This window comes from Siniperca chuatsi, linkage group LG18, assembly GCF_020085105.1.
Source record: "Siniperca chuatsi isolate FFG_IHB_CAS linkage group LG18, ASM2008510v1, whole genome shotgun sequence".
In the NCBI taxonomy this organism is placed as follows: Eukaryota; Metazoa; Chordata; class Actinopteri; order Centrarchiformes; family Sinipercidae; genus Siniperca; species Siniperca chuatsi.
In genome coordinates this window covers 11,341,732-11,354,333 of record NC_058059.1, presented here as the reverse complement: position 1 = coordinate 11,354,333, position 12,602 = coordinate 11,341,732, and the positions used below count along the sequence as shown (strand labels likewise).

Here is a 12,602-nt window from a genome sequence, read left to right as displayed (position 1 = left end):
AAACACAATCTGCCACAATTTCATACCAAAGAAGGCACCTTAAAATTCACTGCGACACCTGATCTGCATAAACACAACCTCAGATGCGCCACTCCACCCACCTCAATGCAAGGGGTTTCATTTGGTGCCACAAAGTCAACAAATAAATTTGAAAAAATAAAACAGACAAATATGGCATTGTGCCTGCATTTCGACCTCCACCGGCTTTGTGTCTGCACGAAATCACAGCTTTACATGTTATCAGGATTGAAAGAATGTGTCTCTCCTGTCACTCTGATGGGACTGCCAGTCTGGGTAAAAACCACCACATGAAATTGCATTTTGAATTCTTGCGATACTGATTCTGTTGAACACTACACCAGAGGCAGCTGTCTAGAGTGAGTGAAACTAAGAATTTTGTCTCCAGGTCCAGAGTCTGGAGCTGCTGTTTATGATATGAAGGAGCCATATGTCAGGTCACCTTAATTTAGAAAAGATGCCTCGCACCACACACACACACACACACACACACACACACACCTATTCCGTACTTGCAAAATACATACACCTACAGAATACACCTACAGTAAAAGTATTCAAGGTTGTAAAGCTCATATGGGTACTAAAATGAGGAAAACACGCGGAGAAGGGCAAATTCCATTTGTTTTGAAAAGCAATGTCTGCTGAGCATCAACATCTGTCTTTAGTTAAGCAAGGAGTACAGACATCCTTTTTACTTATTTGCTGAAAAGGGGGGGGGGACATTTTCTCATTTCCCTTAAATTCTTACGTCTGAAACAACAGAATACCAAACACATAATCAAGGGAGGCTTGCAAGCACGTTAGCGAGGGACAAATTAAACACATTAAATGTCATTCATGATGACAAACAAAGAAACTACTAAAAAAAATTTTAAATATTATTTCCGCGTAACCTTTCAAGTTGCAACTAAGGACACTACTAAATCAAGATTTTATTTCATGTGAGTTACGCAATGTAATAGTTTACGACACACATACATCTTCAAGGTAATGCAGCCCAGAACTAGAAACAACAAACCGAAGGAGACTGATGTGTGGAAGTAGTACATGTGAGTAAGTACATTGCAGTACGAGATAATAGTTCTGTTTACAGTAAAGGTAAAAAAAAAGTAGTAATCATGTATCACAGCGTGTCCAGAGAACAATACAATTATAAAAGGAGCTCGTGTTCAGTTGTAACAATGCTCGTGGACATTTGGGGGCTCCTGGGATTCTCGGCCCCTGGGGCAGTGCTGACTGTGCTTACGTTTGACTTGGCCATTCTGTTACCGTTTAAAAGGCACCACTAATAGAGCCTGCTTGTAAATTACCCCAACAAGGCTCAACCCTGCCAACTTCAGGCAGTAAATAATCCATGCTTGCTCATCCAACCCCCCCCCCCCAATAATAGCATAATCTTCCTACAGACCAAAGTTATTCCACAATTATTATATTATTTATGGCTTGAAAGGGGTGCTTGCAGGCAGTGGGGGTGGACAAACCAAAACATTGGGCCGTAACTTAAGATTTGGTGTTGCTATCATCTGCGCTGGACCAACTGCCGTGTCAGACTCGCATACATGAATGTTTTTCTTCCAGACTTTAAAAAAAAGTATTGTTTATACTTCCTCCCTCTCAGTTTTGTTAGCCAGTGAGCTGGCCTTTGTCTCCATGTTGTCGTAATGTCTCAGCGTCTGGTCACACAGAAAACTATCAATGGGGTGTCCCTGTTAAGAGGGTCATGAGTGAGGGGATGTCGGGGTGGCAAATTGTGGACACGGTGGAACTTTTTTATGAGAAAGAAAGGGAAATGGAGTTGGAAGTTGAGTTAGTGTTAGCTGACTATCAGATTTACTGTTTGGCTTGGCTGTGAAACACTGTTTTGGCATCACCATGGTAATGCGAGGAAAGACTGCAATCCCAGAGTTTTCACGGTGACCTTGCCCATTTGCTTTCAAGTAGAAGCACTGAGGGGGGGTGTGTAGACAATGCCATGAAAAATGGCTTAATGGTCTGAATTTGGCAACACCAGTTCAGACAGCTTTGGCTTTTGTTACATATGAAACCTCAGGATGACTGTAACTGATCCTAAACAACACGACAACGTCATCAAACAAGGACAAAACAAATAGACATTTCTAGACAAGGAAACAACTGTTCTTATACAACCAGCATCTTTTAAGCTTGCACGTGAAAACTGTGCCATCGTCTAGATCTTCTCACCTGGGGCCCAGTTCATCCTCACTACGCCAGACAAAGTCTCCAAACTTCTCATAGTGGGAATTGTAGTGGTGCTGGACTCTGTATAGCAGTGGAGGGGGGATCTCCATCAGTGTGTTGTAGGCCATCTGCTGCTCCTTGCCACTGGTGTAACCATTATACAAGTTGTACACCTTGTCTGCTATCTCTGTGAGGAGTTAAGAGACAGACAGAAGAGAGACAGAGATAGCAAGGGGGACAAAGGGATTTAACATTAGTGAGGAAAGCAAATAAGCACATAAAAGTGTGTGACAATTGATAGAGAACTTCCGTGATTTGGTATAGCACTTTTATATGGTTGGGGGACTTGCAAGAGACAGACAAAAAGGATGGTGAAAATCAATGTAGTAGAGGCTGAGATATCCTGATTTTTAGTCCCAAGCTTCAAATACATTGGATCCTACACTTCCCATAATGCAACTCGACATAGTCTTTCGTCATGACCCTCCCTTGCCTGGCAAACTTCCCATGATTAGTAAATTTAATTTGACATGTGAAATTGCCCCTTTAAATTTTGCCACAGCTTGTTTTCATAACCATAATATGTAATCAAGCATGTGTGCATTGTGAGAGTGGTTAAGAGTTGTGATTTTTTTCCCTTGCTGACATAAAACCTGATAATAAATGATGACTGGTGTATTTTAAATTCATAGTAAACATTTAAAATTTGGTTCTGACTTGCAAACATGGAGAATACAAAATATAATTGGAAATCATTATTTTGAGTTAGATGAAAGGGTGTAGTGCCAAAAATGTACATATGCATGGTGTTTACAAGGGGTAGACATTTTAGTGATGTATGAACCTTCTGGATGAAGTACCCATTTAGGTAAATTGTGATTATGTGAAAGGATGTAAGAGATGTGCAAAAGATTAATATAAAAGAAGAAGTACAAATACACAGTTGGAAATAGTCAAAAGGTGAGAGTACCCTCAGCTCGGCTGTCATCCACCATTGGACAAGACGTCCGTACTGAGACAAAGCTTGACTCAGAGTGGCTGCCTCGGCTATCCACTGCATAGAGAGTAAACCTAAAAATGACAAAAAAGCAACAGAAGTAAATTTAGTATTTGTGACTGACTCCCCAATACCAAATAAGAAAAAGTGGCAGAAGTGAGCAAGAAATACGCAGAAAAACAGCTTTCAAGCCATTACTAGCGTACCCTTGAACAAGACACTTAACTACACAAATGATGGCATAACAAGACATTGGATATGCTGACACAGCCTTTCAAATGGCTGTAATTTTGTAACTCCTCCTTCAACTACAGTATCTCAGGTTATTTGGCAACAAATTAATTTAAAGGTTATAGGTTTGCAGGTTAATGTGGTTGATGAAATGATGGTTTTACTAGGTGAGATTATAATTGATCATATATACCCACACACTGACGACATATTTTGGAAAATCTCTTGTGAACAAGGAGCCAGGGATGGTGGGATTTAATTATATCTGAAAATGAGTGCAGCCAGTACCACAACAGCAGAGGAGAGCAGAGTAAAGGGGTATCTGGCTTGAATCCAAGCACTCTATAAAGGACAAAGTTCCTTTCTCTGAAAATGTCAAACATCTGAATTTTCTGGGTTCCATGACACACTTCAGGACCACTCAGTACCCTGATAAGATACCACAGTGAACAGATCCAGACATTGCAATAGGAGATAAGACACACTGGGAAAATGTAACGCATCTCAAGTAATGTAGGGCCACACAGCTTGGAATAGAAAACAAATGACCTTTACATGTCCTTTTGAAAATGCCAATCTGTGTACTTCTGAATAAGAAGTACAAGGAGGAACTGGTCATATTGAATCTAAAAAAAGGATCAAGGGTGGCACAGATTAAGACATCAATATACTTGCAGCGGCAAGAGAGAGAGAGAGAGAGAGAGAGAGAGAGAGAGAGAGAGAGAGAGAGAGAGGCTGGCTGCCACTCTCATGAACGTGCATGGCTTTTTGCGACTGCCATCTTGATGATGGCTGAACTTTTAACTTGCTACTGTGGCTCTCCGTGTGACCATGGCAACCACAGAAACCACACCAAGAAAAACACATGAGCTACTTTTGCTGGTCTCTGACTTTCCTGTATTATACACCTCTTATCCAAGCAGTAAACAAACATATCAATTAAAAAAGGGTCTTGGAGTAACATTAGCTTTGATGTTTGTTTAGCTAAACTTGCTATATAAATTGTGTCATATTGTTAATCATTGACTTTAAGCAACAACCAGTTGCCTTTTTCACAGAAGAAATTTTGACATCACAGTAGGAAAAGCACAGGTGTAAATAATCAAATGGCTAAATTCCATTTAGCTGCTTTGTTTTCAGGGTCCTGGTGTTGTGCATGCTGGCTAACTCTGAGCTGTCTTGACACTTGATATTGGTATATAGGCTGATAGCAGATGCAAAGGTAACTGCTTGTTGTCTGAAAGCAGCCTCAAAGCACAAGTTTTTTTTTGCTTTCTGGTGGAAACTCTGATGAGAAGATTGATACCACTGTAGGTGTAACAGTGAGGTTACCTCAAAGACTGGAAACAGGGGGAAACAGCTAGTCTGGCTCTGTCCAACGTTAACAAAATCCACCTACATCCGTGCAAAACCAAAGTGTAAAAACGACAATTGCCGGGCTATTTCTTGGCTCTGAGCCATTGCCAGGCAACCAGCAAAAACTCCAGGAAGTTATTCTGTCTAGCCAAGAAATGGTACAGCAGATAACCCCTGGTAAACCGGCGAATTGTCATTTTTAAACCTTTGGTTTGTATAGTCTAAACAAACAAAATAAGATATTAATTTCTGAGCTTTAGAGGCACTGGTAAGTGGATTTTGTTAGCTTTGGACAGAGCAAGCTAGCTTTTTCCTCACTGTTCACCAATGTTACAGACAGAAATGAGAATGATATCAATCTTCTCATTTAACTCTCAGTGTGTTAAAAAAGTGAATAACCGTACTTCCAAAAATGTCAAACTATTCTTGTAAGACAGACAACACTAAGAACATTAGATAAAGCTTACATTGACTCTTAAGTGCATGACCTACAAAAAAACTAAAGGGAAATACTTGGCTTTTACTTTTTTAAATGCTACAATTATGCAGATACAGTTTGTGAATAATTACAATACCCAAAACAAAATATTACAGGGCCTGCACACCCATGGTAAACCCACACAGGTGATTTTAATTATTTTGGCTAATTAGTCCTCTTCTCAGGACTGTGTGGGCATGTACAGACTGTGCTGACTGACATTTGTTCTATTAGCTTTGCTTCACCTGTCAGGGCAGGACAAGTTACATCTTTATCATCCCTATAAGTACATGTAGTCTGGTGACCTCACGCATTTCTAGCATAGCTCCACCCAACTTCAACCTGAGCAGAAGTCTGATCAGAATATTTGAAAACGGCTTAGTGGGTGTGCAGGGCCTTTTATGGAAGACGTTACTGTATGTTTGATCTAATTTATGTACAATGGTATTTTACAGGTATACAGTAGTAGCCGACAGCACAATGTAAACAGTGTTGCCCTGGTCACTTAATATTATCTAACTATTTTCACTATTACTTCTGGTTCAAGATTGTATGTTAAATGTAACAGTTGAAGTATGCTAATAATAATGCACAGTTGTGGTAAAGGTTGTTTTTTGAGTTAAGATTTAAAAACAAAAATCCTTTGGTCCAAATACACTGTTTTTCTTACTGCAGGGGAAGTTCTGAAAAAGTGAATTTAGTATTGAGAAATGTTTGTAACTAGTTATGAAAAACTATGTTTTCAGCAGTATTTCCACAGAGTTACCACTGTAAAAACAACAGAATGACAAAAAGGAAACCACAAAACACAGTGAGACAAAATGAGCAACTGAGATGGCATTCCAATGCTAAACACTTTTAGAAATACACGAAAATAAAGAAATTAGGATAGTGTTTTTACAAAAGTTGCTTTTCTTCCTAAACCCATTTGCCTTTTTTTTTCATGTAATGTCTTTTGAGAGCTGTCCCAATGCTGTCAAATGATTGTTTTGTTTGTAACATGACCTGTTTGGACATTGCTCACATAGTTTGTCTGGTCTTGTTATTCAGCAGGGTGGATGCGGTATTCCCCAAGAACCTCACAAAAGACGCACGGGCCTCACTGGCTCCTCTGCCCAGCAAAACAATGCCGGCATGTAACAGTCACACTGTTTAAATTATGTGGCCACATAACGTGCAGATGGATACAATGAGGTGGGAGAGGAGAGGGGAGCATGAGGACGACAAGGCGGGAGTTTTATCAAGGCAATTTGTTTTTGGGACCCAGGATGTGAGCTTGCCAGCCTTTTATTGCTGTTTTTGGTTGTTTAAATGGTTGGCATCAATGACAGGTACTGTTTCCCCTTTCACAGCCCCTACAGCAATTACAAGATTATTATGTACTGTAATAAAGCTGTTTCTGCCTGGAGATTAAACCTCTCAGAGAGTCAACTTTGGAGATCTGCATTTTATTTGGGTAAAAGAGGGATAATATGCTCATTTGTGCAAGGAAATTTGACATTTTACAGAAAATGTAACAGAAACTTTACAACTTTTTGACCCCAGTCAGTCAAGGAACCTTGGCCAGGGGTCCTTCACACTGTTAGGATATTATTCATAGACACAGATGGAGGACACAGGCTGGATGGACAGAGTTTGGTGTCTGAGTTCAGTACAGGCACTCAAGTGATGATGAAGATCGCCTGGGAGAACAAAGGAACCAGCCACGGTCTGGCCTGCCACGAGAATGTCAAAACATCAAGTAACAGAATTGGCAAGACACACACACACACACACACACACACGGATACACTTTGTCTCTCTATTTTTCTATCTACATTGCTTGCATATAGCTCAGCTCTGTCTATCCCTCTCTCTAATTCCTTGTCTCTCAAGGCTCTCTGGCTGCACATGGCTCCTTTGGAAGTGGCATGGTTTTGTCCGTGTGCCATAGTTTTGAAAGCTCAGCAAACAATGAAGTGGACAAATTGCAGATTAATGTTTGTGTGAATTAACAATGTTGCCATTAAAGTAACTATTGTCCTCTAATTTAATGAGACAGTGGAGAGACAGCTGAACAAGAGATGACAAGACAGAAAGCTTGGAGACAGACAGAGCGAGAGAGGAGGAATGAGAGAAAGTGAGAGTGAGAGAGGATCAATTAGGGCAGTATTTTTGGCATGCTGAGAGAATCCAGGGCAGTAAAGGATGCCTCTTCCATGACATCAGCGTTTGGACGCACATCAGTTGAGCCAGTCCACAAATCAATCAAAGCCACATAGAATTGTTTCTCACTGCCTGCAGAATTTATGGCAGCTTACAGTATCTCATGACTTAAAATTGCTTTGGCTTTCATTGTAAATTAGAAAAATTCGCTCAGCTCTGAATAGACTCACAGTCTAAATTAATGTAATGATGACAATACCCCATTAAAAGCAATTCAACAGTTTTAAATATATAGATATTTCTGGAAACCGAAATATTTCTAAAAAATTGACACGACCATCATTCCAACAATACTTTGAACAGCATTTGACAAAATCAAGGCAAGATCATCATGTTGGGTGAGCCAGTAATGGGATGTGCTGCCATGACTGCCCCTTTTCAACTCATAAAGCTATCAATTAACTTTCAAATATTTTCAAATGATGCATACTTGCTTACTTTCAACTAAGGTTTCCACTGCCCAAAACAATGTTATGTAGATTTTGGAGCTTATATGTATCAGCACCTTCATGCAACCACCACATACCATAAGATACAGAAAAATGAATGCAAAACAAGAAGCAGAAGTAATTTTATGTTAACTCAGCCCTCTTTTCTGCTGTTTCTGTTTGTTTTCTATCAGTCCACTGGCTAGTTTGAAGTTCTCCAAGGTTACAGGTCTCTGTCAATATCCATGAATGAATGAAGGTATACCACAACTGTTGGTACTGCTTTGGTCAATTGTCAACTATAATCTTTCTTTCTACTTGGAGCAGCACAAAGAAAATTCCATCATATAATTGTATTCGAGTAGCAGCAAAACTTTCACAGTTTGATATGTCACAACACTGGCACATAAAAACTGAACCTTTTAAAAAGGCGGTTTTGGCCTATGTGCACATTTGTGGAATAATGTTGTCAATCATTCTTGCAGTTTAGACTGAGGAAACTAGTTTGCTGGGGAAGGCTGATATGTGTTCTGGCTTGAGACAGATGAAGACAGGCAGGAGATGGTTGAGTCTTAACTGGTAAAAGGCTGCTACAAAAAAGCCATAGGGAAAAAAAAAAAACAAATTCAGGAGTTTATGCTGGCAAAAACATAAATAGAAGGAATTCAGACAAACTAGGTGTCTGGAGACACTGCCTTAAGTAGTCTAGAGCAATTAGAAACAGCTTGGGAGCAATCATGAAGATGCAAGGCAGCTGGGACTGAGACAATTCAGAGAAGATTCAGGGTCTGTCAAGTGATGCAGAGAGCCAAAGCGTGATTGTTGTACTGTATTCAGTATACAAAACTGTTATTAAAAACAGGAATGAGCACAAGATCAATCTAATGCACACCTATAATATTACAGCAGCTTTTATTACAGCAACTATTTGAACAAAATGCAATTTGACCTGTTACTAGCTGTGAATGCAACAGGGTGGTCCCCTAGTTTCCGACTTCTTGTCTTTGCTTTCTCTAGATGTTTGACAACAGTGACGTTAGTGTTAATCTTTGTACTGGTGTACTCTTGTTTATTTCTTGTTGTTTTTATTCATTGCTGTACTTTTCTGTATTTATTATTCATTATCTGCTGTCTGTAAGCCAAATTGCCCCTCAGGGACATTGAAGCTTTACTCACTCTACATCAATGAATAAAGACACCAATTTGATGACCCCACTTACCTGTCTGGATGCACAAACTCAACACTAATATAAAAGTTTGTGGTTAGTGAATGGTGCAGAAAGTCTGATAGTCCAACAAGTATGTGTATAACCTGATGTTCTCTAGAGAATTCTGGGTTAGCACATGTTGCTTTTAACACCTGATTTACACTTGGCATCAATGGGTTATAGCACAAAAACATGTTACATTGTATCCATTATATTGGTAATCTCTGATTACTTTCTAAACATTCAGCTTTTGAAATGAGATGTGCAACTTTTCATAGAGCAAACAGCATTTTAGTTTGCAGGGGAACATGAGGTCCATAGCAGCCTTGGTAATGATCAAGTATAAATCCAATACCAGTAGAGGTCTTATCAGGCTCTTGACTAAAACAAGCAGAGTTGGCTGCAAACAGATGTGCCCTCAGACGTAAATTCTGCTCTTATCAGAGAAAAACAACACTGTGGAGAATGCCTAAACAAAGATATCACTGATACAGAGTTGGAAATTAGTCTTGTTGCAGGTTTTTGTTAGTGAAAGCGTGACTTCTACACATTAAACTAACAGTTATTCCCCCATTATTCTTCATCCACTGTCAACACTTTTAGGAAACTAAAAATTATGAATTTTTAACTAAATAGATGGTAAGATGGTGTGCAGCTGACATTGCTATCAGCTTCTAGAACTGTCATCAATAACTGTTGACTGCTTTCTGGCTCTTTTATTGGATTTATTTTATGCTCAGTTCTGAACAGTTGTGAATTGTTGCATCGCAGACAGGGAAATCTTTCCAAATATGGACTACACTGCTCTTCCCTGGGTGCTACCTTTTATGTGAAACTGACAGGCTCATTAGCTAGTGGCCCCATACTCTAATGTTAATGTTAGATTCACTTGAAAAACCTTGTGGCACATATTTTACTGTTATAGCTGTGTCGTTGGGAGACATTAATGTTAAATAGCTTGTTGGCATTGCTACATTAATCCATCCATCACCTTCCCTCTGGCATAAATACACATATACACCCACACAAACAGCAATGTAAAGGCCTTGTTATTGTAATGTAATTATTGCATGTAATGTAGCTTGCTTCTCTCAACTGTATCCCTGCTCTGTTAGTGTTTGACACGACTAAATAAACTTTAGGTCACTTGTTAGGTTAAATGTAGAGAGGATGCTCTACTGTATTTTCATCTCAGGTTATTAAAGTTCCTCTGGCTCAATCATACATTATGGGGGTAAGATTAACTTTATTGGTGTATCTCATAGTAAGTGTGTTGTCATAGCAACCATAGCCATGTGGATTTGTTTTGTTTTACTTTATCTTGTTGATTTGCCTTAAATGGGAAAGCTGTCTGACGTTTGGACTCCCATTAGAAAAGCCAGATTAACCTGTTGCAACTTTCAAGTTATTTGTTTTTTGTAACTTTGACTGGTACAGCACATGTACATAGATTGGGGTAAACAACTCTTGATCAGTTTTCCCATAGCTTTAAATCCTGGCTGCTTCTTTTAGAGGGGCAATGTTGAGGTTCCCAAAACAAACCAACGCCACCAAATAGCAAGAGCATCATAAACATAAGACACTTAACAAAACCTGACAAGACAGTAAAAAGTGTGTTTCATGAGTCCAATGACAGCCACAACAACATCTGGGTCCTGTCTGGTTCACTCATTATTGCTGCTCTTGCAACTTTGTTAAATGAAAATAAAATAGTGCTCATAGGAAATGCACATCACAGCAATACCCAGAGGGGGAAAAAAAGAACAAATAAATTCTCTGCCTCAATTTGAAGACAAATATTTTCTAGTCTGAAATGTCCCTCTAAATAGCTTAACATAAATTGATTGAACAGAAAAATATTAGACCCTGATTAGTGTAGTGCAATCCAATAAAACAGTCCAGTAATTAATTAAAATAAATGTTTTAATTGTTGTTGACACTGTGTCAGAGACATGTTGAGTCAGCTCTATGGTAATTTTTGAGGTTGTAGTTTGTGGTGTTGTTTTATTACGTACTTAACCCTAGTAAGTATGTAAGTAAGTATTGGTACTTATTGTTCGTCCATTTATATAAATGAGGTGAACAAAATATTAGAAACAAGTTTCAATGTAATGCAGTCCAGTCCAGCACCACCCCACCATACAGTGAATTTAACAATGTTTGTAGGACACAACATATTATTCATATGACCAACTCTAATGACGCATGTGGTAATCCTATTCACTAACAAATCCACAATCAGCTACAGCAGATAGACTTGGCTGCCCATTTCTCACACTGTCACAGTTTGACTTACTGTTGTAAATGCACGATGTGTTAGGGTGATGGCTATGAACATATTTAATGACCTCAGGCAAGGTCTGTCTGTTAGCTAAATGCCCCCAAAAATCTACACGGAGCGGTCAGTTTGTTCTTTGAGTTTAACAAATACTGCCTCTTAACAGGGATCCTTCTGTATTCACTAAAACCATGTTCTCCTCTGACCAAAGAGAACATAAAAGAACGGAAGCATCCGCCACTCCCACCACGTTGAGACTAAGTATGCTTCCCTGGTTAACTCGACCCAGCTGTTATTCAGGAGTAGGTAACAAAATTCACCCCCTGAAACAAAATAACATTTGCAGTGGGAATTGTAGACACCCAGGGGAGGATGTGGTATTGCTGATATTTGCCCAGTCATTGTTGTTTGGGAAAGATGCAAACATGGCCACAACATAATGTTTAATAATAAACATAATCTCTTTATATGGTAATGGGAAAACACTGAACTCATAAAAATGTGGTCAGAAAAAGGATAAAGTCAGTTGGGTTGCAATGAATTGCAAGCTGAGACCAAGAGCAATGTCACAGAATACTGTAGGTGTGTTGGGACATAATTGTGCAGCCTTGGTGAAGTAATGCACTCTCTGATTTACTGCTTAGTTTTAGTAATAGAATGTATTTAGAAATAGCTAAATATTTCAGAATTTCCTTCGAAGCAATGAAAAAACATTCCTGGACCCACACTTTGATCCTGATTTGAATCAAAAACTAATCACTTGTTGCTTGTTGTGACAGCTGATAGTGTCATACCCTGATAAATGGAGCACCCCCTACAGTTCCCCTTTTTTTTAATGAAAAATGGGAACCATCACCCTCTTCTGCCAGTTCACAAACACGTTCCCTGACCTCCACATGACACTGATGAGATGTATCAACCAAAACTGACAAAACACATCTAGAGCCTTTAGAATTTCAGGGAAAATCTCAACCACCCCACAGTATTTTTTTGCCTACCTCCACCAAAGGTATGGGTGAAATGTCCTCTGAATCCTCCAACTCTGCTTAATCCACAGCAGTCAGGTTCAGGAGTTCCTCAAAATCAAGGTCAGCAGTAATCCTCTGCTAAACAGTCTTGGTTAGGCCATGCCTCCACTTCCTGAATTATGTCATGGTTTGCCATAACCTCTATGAAGCCAAACAAAAGTCCCTACATGTAA

At 39.3% G+C, this 12,602-nt stretch overlaps 1 protein-coding gene across 7 annotated transcripts in view; it reads right to left on the bottom strand.

The window, feature by feature from the left end:
* Positions 1-12,602, bottom strand: part of LOC122865414 (astrotactin-2-like) — a 273,440-nt gene that overhangs the window by 2,601 nt on the left and 258,237 nt on the right. For all 7 annotated transcript variants that reach the window (XM_044173805.1, XM_044173808.1, XM_044173807.1 and 4 more), the window contains 2 exons: positions 3,191-3,291; positions 2,224-2,407 (listed from right to left, as the gene is read on the bottom strand). In XM_044173805.1, coding sequence (XP_044029740.1) covers positions 2,224-2,407; positions 3,191-3,291 — 285 coding nt within the window. The remainder of the gene's footprint in view (positions 1-2,223; positions 2,408-3,190; positions 3,292-12,602) is intronic.